The sequence below is a fragment of the Vitis vinifera genome, chromosome 5, assembly GCF_030704535.1.
Source record: "Vitis vinifera cultivar Pinot Noir 40024 chromosome 5, ASM3070453v1".
NCBI classification, from domain to species: domain Eukaryota; kingdom Viridiplantae; phylum Streptophyta; class Magnoliopsida; order Vitales; family Vitaceae; genus Vitis; species Vitis vinifera.
The window spans coordinates 12,556,643-12,569,977 of record NC_081809.1 but is presented as its reverse complement, the minus strand read 5'-3'; the positions used below and the strand labels follow the sequence as shown (position 1 = coordinate 12,569,977).

General features: G+C 33.4%; 1 protein-coding gene across 4 annotated transcripts in view; it reads left to right on the top strand.

The window, feature by feature from the left end:
- Positions 1–11,879, top strand: part of LOC100254507 (glutathione reductase, cytosolic) — a 59,343-nt gene extending 47,464 nt beyond the window's left edge. For all 4 annotated transcript variants that reach the window (XM_002285636.5, XM_059736974.1, XM_010651931.3 and 1 more), the window contains 7 exons: positions 2,529–2,602; positions 3,993–4,100; positions 4,230–4,294; positions 6,696–6,809; positions 7,453–7,552; positions 9,889–9,942; positions 11,257–11,879. In XM_002285636.5, coding sequence (XP_002285672.1) covers positions 2,529–2,602; positions 3,993–4,100; positions 4,230–4,294; positions 6,696–6,809; positions 7,453–7,552; positions 9,889–9,942; positions 11,257–11,352 — 611 coding nt within the window. In that variant the 3' untranslated portion in view covers positions 11,353–11,879. The remainder of the gene's footprint in view (positions 1–2,528; positions 2,603–3,992; positions 4,101–4,229; positions 4,295–6,695; positions 6,810–7,452; positions 7,553–9,888; positions 9,943–11,256) is intronic.
- Positions 11,880–13,335: the final 1,456 nt, after the last annotated feature.

Below are 13,335 nucleotides of genomic sequence, written 5' to 3'. Positions count from 1 at the left end.
GGCTAGATTATATATTGGAGAGGCGCGTCTATCCCTTATAGGTTTCTTGGAGTGGTCAGCTTCCAATTAAGGGATGGTGAGGCTCTATTGGCTTTCTCTTTTGTTTTGAGAGGTGCTAGTTGCTTTGTATACCCCCGTATGCTTTGTAGCTTTTCGCCTCTGTTTTAATACAATTATGATTTACTTATCAAAAAAAAAAAAAAATGCTATGGTGCAAGAGGTCCAAAAGGAATGAGATCCCAAAGTCTTTGAAGTACCTACCTTCGAGCTAGTTGATCGGAATAGTTTGTAGCATAACCTCAAAGCCAACAGACAATGTACGAGAAGATGATCGACCATGTTTCCACTCTCCATACACAAAAAGCAAATGCTAGGACTAAGAGCTTTGTAGGATCTTCTCAACTGTAGCATGTCATTAGTGTTTACATTCTTGTGTGCCACTAGCCAAGTGAAGACTTTCTTCTTAGATGAGACTTCAGATATGCATAAAAAGATTTTTGGATGGAAACGAATTGGATCTGATGGATTAGACAAGACTAAAAAGAATGACTTATTTGTAAATAATATTAAAGAAGATAATGATCAAGCTCTTGCATCTAGGATGGATGGAGACAAATACAAACAAGTGAGAGATGACATGAGTCTTTTAAGGGCTTCTACTGCTAAGTAAGAGAGGTTATGACATAAATTAAGGTTCCAATACAAAGGGAAAGAGAAGCTAAGAATTTATGAGATAGGAAAATTTATTAAGACAATTCTGAACCCCCACCACAAATCTTTCCATAAATGGATTCTTGATCGAACACCCACCACAAAATGCATGTCTAGAAAAATCCTGAAAGACTTTGCAATGGCCTTTTAGGAGCAGCGATGTGACCACCTGAATATAATGTTGGCATCAAACCCATTAGAGTGTGTACTATATGCTTAAGATAACTTGATGCCAAGGAGCATAACATTTCCGAGAAAACCTCCATAGCCACTTCCCTAAAAGGGCATGATTCCTTAGAGAAATGTTCCTAAACCTCAAACCCCCTTCCAACTTTGATTTACATGCTAGGTCCCAACTAATTTGATGGTCTCTCTTATGCTCCCTAGTCCTTGATTAAAAAAAAAATCCCTTTGCATTTATTTTTAATGTCATTGAAGAAGGTATCTTTAAAAGGTAGAGGAAATAGCTAGGGATGTGAGACAAGCATGATGGGATGAGAGTTATCCTTCCACCTAATGATAGAGAGGCCTTTTTCCATTTATCCAATCTTTGCGAAATTCTCTCAATCATGAATTCCAATAAGCACTTGCCTTTTGGTTCCCCTCTAATTTGAGACCCAGATAGGGTAGAGGCTAATCAGAGACCTTGCATTAAAGCAACAAGGTTAGCCTAGTGATCTAATCCTAGCCTATGTTGATACCAAAGAGAGTATTCATGTCAAGATTGATTTTAAGTCTTGATATGTACCCAAAAATGAACAGCATTAGCTTGAGATTTTGCAAATCTTCCAAACAAGCCTTAGAAAAAAAGATGGTGTCATCTGCAAATTAAATATGGAACACTCTAGTCCTATTCTTACCCATAAGGAAGCCTTCTAATAACCTACTCTCCTTTGCTCTCAATAACATCCTACTTAAGACATTAACTACAATGGTGAAGGGCCACTTAAGACATTAGGGGATCTCCTTGTCTTAGCCTCTAGTTGCTTTAACCCCACCTTTAGCGTTTCTGTTTACTAAGATTGCAAAATTGTTTGTAGACAAACAACCCCTTATCTAAGTCCTCCACCTAGAACTGAACCCTTTCCCTTTGAGTACATTGTCTATAGATTTAAAATTATAATAATTAATATGATAACATAAAAAATTATATTTCAATAATATAAAAATATGGAGATAAATTATAATAATTAATATAAAAATTCAAAATTTTTGCATAAATTATATTTTATCAACTTGTGGTGTATTGGAAGATTTTTATTACAAAATCAATAAAAAAATTTAAAATTTTAAACTAATCAAAGTTTAATGATATTATGATATAATATTTTCTTAAAGATTTTTCTTAACATCCTATTGAAATAAAAGACTTATAACAATAGGATCTTCATTGTACATTTAGCGGTAACATCAAAGTAACATAATATGTAGCATCTTATTCAAATAGAGAAGATATAATAAATAAATTTTCTAACTATAATTAACCATATGGTATAATAAATAACTTATCTTACTATGCTTATGTTTAGTGTTAATTTGTTTTTCATTAATTCCATATTTGAATACTTGCACCCATCAGCTGAATGCCCATGTTCTAAGACTTTAGGATAAAAAGGATTCAACACCTAAAGCACATACCCGCACCTGCACTTGACACTCATACCTACCATGTAACATAGCTTTGATCATAATCTTTAATATAGGCATGTGCTTGTTAGTGTTAGAGCTTATAATGTTTTTTTTTTTTTTCTAAGTTTTAATTTTAATTTTTATAGTTCTATTTACCAGAAAAAAAAAAATTCTTTTATTGGTTGTAGGTCGGGCGCCTAACACAAAAAGGTTGAACTTGGAAGTTGTAGGTGTGGAATTGGACAAGATGGGAGCTGTGAAGGTTGTCTTTTACTGCTTTTATGCATATCTTATCCTTGAACAACATATACATTACAACAGGGCTGATAAACAACCAAGGAAAGAGAAATTTGCTGTTAGTGGATTATGTTATACCTTATATAAAGTTTAAATTGCACAAGAGTTATCTAACTAGAGTTAGGTCTTGTTAGTGTGAATAGTCCTTACCTTGTTAAGGGTTCATCAAAATATACAATTCCCTGTTGATGGAACATCTAACTCCTTTTGATCTAGGTTTTTTCAAACCTTTATTAAGTATTTATTTGAGCTACCATATTTTTTTTTAAAGAGTTGTATACAAATATTTGGTGTTTCCTACATGAGTTGGACACTCTGAATTGTGCATATCCAGCACAACTAGGTATGGACATGGGATATATTGAACACATAATTAGCAAGCATGCTCAAAGAAGAAAGGAAGACATTCCTTGTCCACTCAAATTTGAATATCTTAAGTGAACCACCCCATGTCTAATGGTGCAGAGACATTTCATTTTACCCTAGGGCAGGAATGAATAAGTATTACATTTTTATTGCCATCAGTTATTTTAAGGTTACTTTGCATAAAAAAAAGGTTTGTGATTCTCTAGACAGTCCAAAAATACCCTGATGTTCTCTGGAGAAGAATAAAAATCTTTAGATTCTCTATGGTTCCTTTCCCCCTTCTGTAGGAATTTTTCTTGTTGATTATTCTATGAATGACGTAGCATGGATGGAAGTCCAATGTCCCACATCGGCTGATCGCTAACTTTGGTTGGGTCTTATATATGGGGTTACCTCTACCACCAATTAGCTTAAGCTTTTAGGAGAGAATGTGGTCCCATATTTGGTATTAAAGTGAGGTTTGACCTAGTTCACCTTGTACTTACTGACGTGGGCATCAACAATTGAGTGGGGGTGTCTGGCGTAGGACGGATGGAAGTCTAATGGCCCACATCAGCTGATTGCTAATGTTGGTTGAGCCTTATGTGTGGGGCTACCTCTATCCCCTATTAGCTTAAGCTTTTGGGAGTTTATGTGGTCCCTTATCGTTTGGTATCAAAGCAAGGTTTGGCCTAGCTCATCCTGTACTCGCTAATGTGGGCATCAACAATTGAGTGGGGTTATCTGACCTAGGATGAACAAAAGTCTAATGTCCCACATCAGCTGATTACTAATGTTGGTTAGGCCTTATTTGTGGGGCTATCTCCACTCTCCATTAGGTTAAGCTTTTGGGGGAGTATGTGGTCCCATATCAATGAAGCACTATACAATGTTGGGCAGCAAAATTATGTCCCCTGTTCTCATGAAACAGAATTTTTTATTTATTTATTTATTTTTTTCCAGCATAAAAAGTTAATAACCAGACTGAAGTTCTCCTGTTGTTTTTCCAGGTAGATGAGTACTCCCGGACTAACATACCTAGCATATGGGCCATTGGTGATGTTACAAATCGAATGAATCTTACCCCTGTGGCCTTAATGGAGGGAACCTACTTTGCAGTAAGTGTTTCATCTGGACCATCACTAAAAATCATCATTGATGATGGTTTCAATTGTTTTTCCCTAAAATATGGAGGAAATGATTGATTCATGTTGTTTAAAGCATTCATTTGTTTGGGTTCCCTGCAGAAAACTGTCTTTGGTGGGCAACCTAGCAAACCTGACTACAAGGATATACCTTGTGCTGTGTTCTGGTACCAATTTATCCCATTTGGCACATGATGATCTTCTCTCTCTCTCTCTCTCTCTCTCTCTCTCAAGTGAAACTTATGTCAGAGCTAAACATCATGATATTGTAGCAGGATAACTAAAATATGTGTGATATGGATAACCGTCCTTAACTTATACAATATGGTTAACCATGCTTGATTTAGGACTAGTTTGTATATTGTTGCAAACTTTAAGAAAATCATTTTTAAATGTGAAAAGAAGTAGTTGAGCATTTGGTAAATTATGGTTTCAAAAGTGCTGTAAGTTTCAAAGGTAACATTTAAGTGTTGGTAAATTGGATTATTTAACTATTGAACATGTATAAAGACCAAAATAAGGATGTTAAATATTTAAACTCTTTTTTTTTTTTTATAATAAAATCAACCTTTAATTAAATAAATATTTTATTTAAAAACCAATTCTTAGTATTTTCATCATCATTTTTATGAAGAGATAAGGTTCTGGAATAGAAATGATGGGAAATAAAAAAATATGGAAACAAATGATGAAAGAAAATTATTTAAAGACATAATGGGCAATTTAAAATAAAAATCACACTCTTAGAAAATCACTTTTGAAAAGCTACCTTTTATTTTAAAACAGCTGCCAAAGTGGGTCAGAGTCTTTGAGAATCATTTTTTACTTATCGAATAGATCAGTTCTAAAAAGTTATTGTAGAAGTGATTCTGAGGGCATAAAATCAAATACCAAATGGGACATTGCTTATCTCCTTCCCCTAATGTCTTTGGGCCAGGGTAATATCAGGTAGCAAAAGCTGTGTTAGTTTGATATAACTCCTCCCTTAATGATGGACTATCATGCATGAGACAATTTATGTATTTTCCATTTTCTCCCTCTACAATTCCATATAAAGGTAGTTATCCTTAAGAATGTGCTTCTGATTTTTATTTTATGTTTTATAATATATCCTTTGGGATTATTCTTTCTCCTGGTTGACTTATGGAGGTTACTTGTGTCTAGTTTCAGATTTGAGCATGTTCTTATGTAGTGACTTAAATGGGAGCTCTTCTCTTTTACTCATTTAATTTCATAACAATTTTTTTTTTTTTTTTTTTTTTTGTAATTAAGTAAATGCCCTCTTGAAGGTAGTTTCAACTTTTCTCTCTTGCCTATTTGCCATACATCTAGTGTATGATTTAGAGCTAGAAACAGATTTGGGTTGGTTCAAAATTGACCAGCTCAAAACTGAACCATTTGTTACATGGGCTGCCTGCAAATATTTTTATTTTAAAAAATTAGCATGTTTTTAGAAAAATGAAATATATTAAATCATACAAGTATTGCTAGTTTCTGGATAAAATTTATTCAAACTGAATTTGGTTGACAGGTGGGATTCTGACATAGATTTAACCAATTTATATAATGAGGTTGGATTTGGGTCACCCATGGCATACTTGTTTACTGAAACTCTTGATCCATACCTCTTAGTTTTGGGCTAGGTTCAATTGGGTCTATGTTAGGAATTATGATCTCTATTTCTATCATATATCTATTGTTTTTTCGACATTTACCATTTAATATGTAGTGTATAGTTTCTCTTCTTAACCTAAAATAAATTTCATCTCTGCACCTTCAGTTTTTTCTTGTTTGTATATTTGCAGGTAACAAGATTGTCAAGACTTACAAATAAACAGTCTAGACAATCTGTTTAAATGCTAAATGTAACTGTGACTGGCAACCTGGTGGGAACTCCACCATTGATCTGCATGCCCCATTAATCATGAGTCCATGCTCCATAGACCTTGTGCTGTATGGGATTAGCAGTGCAAGCTCAAAAACCTGTACCAGTTAATGCAGATTGATAATCTACTTAGAAATTAAATTAGCCTACTACATTTGGTTATGATATAGTATAAAATAGGAAAACTCCTTTTTTGACTATGAAAGGATCACGCTTTCTGAAATGCACCAGTTCATCCTTCAACTCTACTGTATACACTTGAAAATTAGGTGATTACACTCTTTTCATCCATCAGAGACTGTTACAAGGAGAGCACCTAGGTGACTATCTGTTCCTTAAACCCATTGAAATATGGTTTGGTGGGTGCTAAGTTGGAACTTCCTAGTTTGTTCCATAAGTTGGGCCTCACTCTGTTATCAAATGACTGATGTAAGACCATGCAATTTAATATGAACCTCAAATTTCAGTATGCATTTAAATGAGCCTGGACAAGACCTTATTAATCTGAGAAACCCTCTTGAGGCGCTATATATATATATATTAGACATCAGTTCTATTGTATTTATTTTTCACTATTATTTGATTTTCCTATGAAGTAGCTAACTTAATGATCCTGAAGCACCTCTGTATCTTTTCCATTTGGGAATCTGTTTGTGATATTGGTACCTTCATGTGTCATGCAGTTTACCACCCCTTTCTGTTGTGGGTTTGAGCGAAGAACAGGCTACAGATCAAGCAGAGGGAGACATTTTGGTTTTCACATCAACCTTCAATCCAATGAAAAACACAATCTCTGGGTATATGCAACAATATGAAATTTTATTGTGCTAGATAATTTATAATCTTACAAAGAAACAGATTATCCTATTCTTGTGTAGAAGTTTATTATAGTGTTATGTATCATTTCAATAGGGATTAAAACCTATTCATTTGAAGGATTTTACTGGCTCAGCACTTAAAAGTTGTTGGGTTATAGGAATATGGTCAGTATGGAGTTGTTTTGATATCACATACCTAGTGCCTATTTTAGTCATATTTCCTATCCTCAAAACTCAAACTTCCCTCAGCACAAGGAGCATTTCCATTTGATAAAAATGGCTAAAGACTCTGGGTTGAGGGACATTCTACAAGCACAGATTAAGGTATCATCAAGATTATGGTACTAGCTGAACAGCATGACTTTTGAACTGAAGGATTTTGTACAAAACTATTCTAGTCTCTAGTGCATGAAAGTTTTTAGTTATATCCATTTCAAAGTATTTTGTGCTGGATCAATAGTTAATCTGGGGAAAATAAAGCTTCAATTCTTGTGGAGCTCACATATTTGGTTATCCTTTGATTAACTGACACATGATATATTCAGTTCTTTCTCTTACAGCAATTGGATGTTGTTAAACCCTCTGAATTTAAAAATTATTTCCTTATATCCTGTGTATTTAGACGGCAAGAGAAGACAATTATGAAGCTTCTTGTTGATGCTGAGACAGACAAAGTTCTTGGGGCATCTATGTGCGGGCCAGACGCACCTGAAATTATGCAGGTACCTTTGAGTTTGTGATACAATATTTTGATAACCACTTCTAGCATAAAAGGCTAGTTAATCACCTTTTAACTTTAGGCTTGCTGTATTTATTTTATCATTCATGTGGAATGGGAATATTCCTTCTTGGTCCTTTCTAAGTAATCTTTAATTCAATTAAGGCCTTGTCTATGCTTTTGGCCTTAATTAGAAGCCAAAGGTGAGTTGAATCCATGATTTTAAAGCATGGTTCATTGTCACGGTATCGGTCATTGACTAGGTGTAGGGTGATATGCATAATGGCCTAATATATATATAGTGACTAAATATTAGATAAAAATTTATTTGTAAAATAAGTTTATTTAAATTAAATATGTTCAACCATTAAAAAATACAACCATGAATCTCTTTTTAAAATATTAACCTTTTTTTCATATCAAATATATTCTAAATAAAACAATTATAAAAAAATAATTTTTATGTCAATAAATATATTTTTTTAATACTTCTATTGATTAATAAAAGATGCAGATCCTTTATGGGGCCTTTTGGGCATATCATGGAAATAAAATTTGTCTAATCTGGTTTTCATAACATTTAAAGATTCATTCTGATCTGGGGAGAGTCATTGGAAAACTAGGGATTGGTATAAAATGGTGAATTGTAAAAGATGTAAATGATGCCATTTCTTCAAAACAAGAGTTCTTATACATAATGCAAAATAGATCTAAATGAAATGGTTGCTTTGCAATTCTATGTTTACAATGAATTTTTTATTCTGATAAGATGTCTAAACATGTCTTTGAAAGTTTTCATTTTCTGTTAAAATGGGATACATATATTTATCTGTAAGAGGGAACCTGTTTTAACTGAAGCCAAACAAAAACGCAAGTATACATAAGGCAGTTGTTGGTGCTTATGTACTCAACCTGGTGATCTATCCATGACCAGGGTGAAATTAAGTTGATATTCAAACTGACTGTTGATGAAGAATCAATGGATAAGTTGTGGTTAGGGGTGAATTTTTCAAACTCAGCTTGCTGGTTGCATATTTTTAATAACATTTGCATACATTGAACCAGTAGGCATCCTTTAGGCTATGTTTGGTTCCTAGAAAGTATTAAGTAAAGGAACATAAAATCATTTTCTTATGTTTGGAATCTTTGGATATCATGGAAAAAAAGGTGAGGAAAAAAAATATTAAGTAAGAAGGGAGAGAAAATGTTAAAGATTTTCCTTAGATAAATGTGAGGAAAGTTTGAGAAAAGTGCATTCTTTAGGTCACTTTTGGATACATTATCTATTATTTTTCAGGTGGTTTTTGGATACAGTTTCTATCTATTATTTTTAAAAATAGAACTTTTGTACAATAACTGGTGTTGGTTGTTGCAGGACAGTAAGCATCCAGAGGTTTGGGTCCCCATAGAGAGTCCTAAGGGTTTGGTCATGGAAGGTTCTTCAATTATCCAAAAAAAAAAAACTTTTGTACAAAGTATAAGAAATATAAGAATCCTTATACAAAAAGCAAAAATTTATCTTAAGTCTATAAAAATACTTTTGAAAATTTTTAAATTTTGAGGAAGTATAAATTTTTTTAATTCCATAAATTTTAAAAAATATTTTCTAGTACCCAAGGTATTTACACTTCATATTTTTAAAAACAAAAGCTAAAAAATCTATCAAAGCATGCTCTCAACAGTTTAATTTTTTCTTTTCCTTAACTTTTCATAGACAACCAAACAAGAGAAGAAATTTATAAATTTTCCTTATCCTTGTATTTTTCCTTTCCATCTTCTTTCTCTCAAACTTCCTGGGAACCAAATGAAGCATTAGAGTGAAGTGGCTATTAAATAGATTGGAGTCAAAATTGGCTTCATATTGCTAGTTAAATGGTATAAACAATCCTTTTATAATTATGTCTACACATTTCTTTGGAAAGATTGCTTTTATTTAGACGCATTTCCAGCACTATTTCTGTTCATCACAATTATAAGATATACTGATAATACAAAACAATATGAAATTCCCAAAGAGCATATAATGTTTTCTCTAGAAAGATGGTTCTGCAAGAAATAATTCTACCATCATCTTATTCATGTAACTAAAAGAATATACTGATGACACAGAGCACTTTAAAATTCAGAAAGACCCTATCATGTTCATGTTTTGAACCTCCATGATGAATATCATCAGCTTTGGGTATAAACTATCCTAAATTACTGTTTTGAAACTTAGATAATTACACTTTCTGGTGTTTGTTATTCAACCCTTGAGATACATTACGGTGCCTGTTTATTGTGTGTCCTTTATTTATATATATTTAGTTCCTGATATCCTTTGGGGTGTTGTCATTTCAGGGCATTGCTGTTGCACTCAAGTGTGGAGCAACTAAGGCACAGTTTGACTGCACGGTAAGCTTGAGTTATCCTTCATTCAACTAATTAAGTGGCCTGGCAGATCATTATGTTAAGCATATATTATTCTTCACTTCTCTTCTTAAGTCTCTGTTAATCAAGCATCTTGGCTGATTTTTCCTGAAACCTGGGTATACTGTTCTTAATTTTAGGGATGAGAAGGGTATAGGATTGAGGATGTTTGCCACTTCTATTGGTGTGTTTGACTTCGTTGAGATGAAGTTTGGGTTCTTGTTTCAGGGCTTTCTATTTGCAGGAAGCTACCAAAAAGATGTTTTGATGCATCTATTATGAGCTCTTTAACAAGCATAGTTCTAACAGTTCTTTTTTTAGGAAAAATGTGTCTGTTCCAGTCTGTAGAGAACCTCATCCATATGTGATTAGACAACCCGCAATCGAGCCATCTCTCCTTGGAGGTTTTCTGATTTTAGGCCATTACACATCAGTGTGCTCAAGCCTGCTAGGTCACTCGTCAACTAAATGAGCTGGAAAGCTGAAACCTAGGACAACCCCTTTTAAGAAGCCACAACAAAAATCCTACCTATCCAAGCTGGATTCTCTATCTTTGCTTGCCATTTCCAAAATTTTAATCTATAACTAAAAAAATTCTTTGTAAAAACTGTTGTAATAACATTCAACTATTGTTTAATGTTATTTGGCAATACTTATAATTGTAATATTAATTATGATAGTTTTATGATGATATATGCATTGAGATGAATTATGGAAAAAAAATAAAAATAAAAACTTACAAATGTTCCATAATTTATTGAAGCATAATAATGTGACATGCAACATCTAGGCTAATCCTGAACCATTTCTAAGAAGCACTGGTCCCTAACACAATCTTTTAACAGCGCCAGGATAGATCAGACACAATTTCTGAAATCTTGTTCTACCCTTATCCTGTATAGAGAGATTCTTGACTGATGATTGATGGGCTAACATCCACAAGAGGCTTGTATGCTTACTTTCATCTGTCATTCTAAGGTTTGATCTTGTTATTGGGGAAGAATAAAAGAGGAAGAGGAAAATCACTAGGAGGGGCACAGACAAATGCTAGGGTGGGTTTTTAGTCAAACAGGTCCTCTGGTATATTTTCCACACAATAGCCACTATCATAAAGGTCTTTTGATTAGTGACTTGTGTTCTCTTATAACTTGAAAATGGTGGTGATAGTTGTTTGTTTTCTGGTGTTCATTTCCCTTGTCTCTGTGATGAGTCCACTCTTCTTTGAATGGATTTCTTCCACTCTTCTTTCATGTCAATGTTTATGGTGCACATAACTCATAAATTTGCTGTTGGGTATAGGTGGGCATACATCCTTCTGCTGCAGAAGAGTTTGTTACAATGCGGTCAGTGACAAGGCGTATCGCAGCGGGCAACAAACCAAAGACAAATCTTTAAAGATGATCAATAGAAATTGTAGAACATGGTTGGGTTGGAAGGAGAGAGACATGTTTTCTCAGAAGTAAATTTATTTCAGTGTTAATTTATGGGATAGTAGACGACAAAAAATTCATGAAAGGCTTAATAAAAGGTGAGGGAAATTGAAGCAGCGTTGGTTAAGACAGTTGAGTGAAGTAAAGGGTGTGGCCATGTTCTGTAAAATCTCATTTAATTTGATATGGATCAGTCTTTCCCATGTAATGCAAAAAATAAAAATCTCAGGCCTTAATCCTTGTTCAATAAGCCAGACATCCTAGGATAAGATGGCATCTTCCTTTACACCCCAATGTTTTATGAAATATAGGACCAAATTTGTTTTAAAGATATGTTACAATGGTGGTTTTTTTTTAAGAGCCATATTCTTTCTATTAGCATCTTACTCCTATATTTTTAATTTGATTGTAGTTTTGCTGTAGTATGTATTGAAACTGGATTTCTTTGGAAGCACTGTGCTGCGGATATAAAAGTGCATCTTTGTCTTGACATTTTTAGTAGATAATCATTTTTATTGTTTGGGAAAACTATGTTTTCCAGCAATATTTCGAAAATAATTAACAAATTGGACTTTGTTTTTTCTCTTATATGGATCCCCCACATGGCAACCCCGGGTTCCTAAAAGGCTCTTAATGACTTCAAAACTCAGCATCCAAGCTCAGCCGACTCCGTCTCATTAATCCAGTTAGTAATACATATGGGGGTCCACTGGGAAGGATTGTGAAAGCCGAGAAACTGTATTGTTGTTTATATATTTCCTCTCTTTAATCTTCACTAGACTTGTGGTGACACTAATCTTTTGCTAACCCTCGGCAGCTGCTGAGGATGAAAATATCGTTAATCACGAATATATTAGAGAAAAATCCATGAATATTTTGACATAAATTATCAGTGAGTCCAAAATTGATCAAAATTCATGAAAACGTTGAGTAAAACTCTAAAAATGATATAATAAATAATAATAGATGTTTTATAAAAAAATGAAATAAGTATATGATATGATTTATCATATTTGATAATAATATCATATGGTCGATCAAAATTATGAATTTTATAAGTATATATTATTATTAAATATTATTTAATAATAATATTGTGATATTTAATTATAATATATTTAATATTGGAATTATAATCCATTTAATTCAATTGTATTAAATGATATAAAATAAATGATGATATATGTATAATTATTTTTAATGCATACCCAATATATTATAAATAGCAATGTAGGTTGGTGGCACAATAGGCTGATTTTGAATCTAAGATCATGGATTCAATCCCACACATCTACACCACCCAACCAATTGTTTTTCATTTCATCTTGAAATGCAATCCAACATTGGCCAGGAATCAAATCCAAAACCAATATTTAAAGCAAACTTAGGAAGAAAATGGAGTTGGTTGGGTTGCACTATTACCCAGAGTGGAGGGGGTTGGACTGGGTTGCCCGAAATAGGAGGTGGGATTTTGGAAAGCAATTCAAAAATCGGTGTTGTGGCATTAAAATCGGCAAAATCTCGATATATTGTCGATATTTTGGTGATAAAAGAGGAAATATGACGAAATATCGGTCATTGATATTTTGAAGGGTATTATCGTATCGATACCCTCCAATACACGATATTTTAATCCTTGACAGTTGCCTCATTAAGCACCAATTTGGATGAAGGTCTCTATTGTCCAACATTGTGGGTTTTTTAACTCCCAACACTTGGTTAAGTTGTAGATGTTTCATTTTTTTTGGTTCACAACTTATATAGGTCTCTCTGCTCTTTCTTTTAACACTTCGATTTCTGTTTGTTTACATGATTGGAGAGGTGTTTGTTTAGTCTTATTTTGGGTGTGATTAATCTTGTATTGTTGATCTCCATGTGGGTTTTGGATTGGATTTAATACTAATCAAGCTTAGTTTATAATTAAGCTTGGTTAGTGTTTAAAGTAATT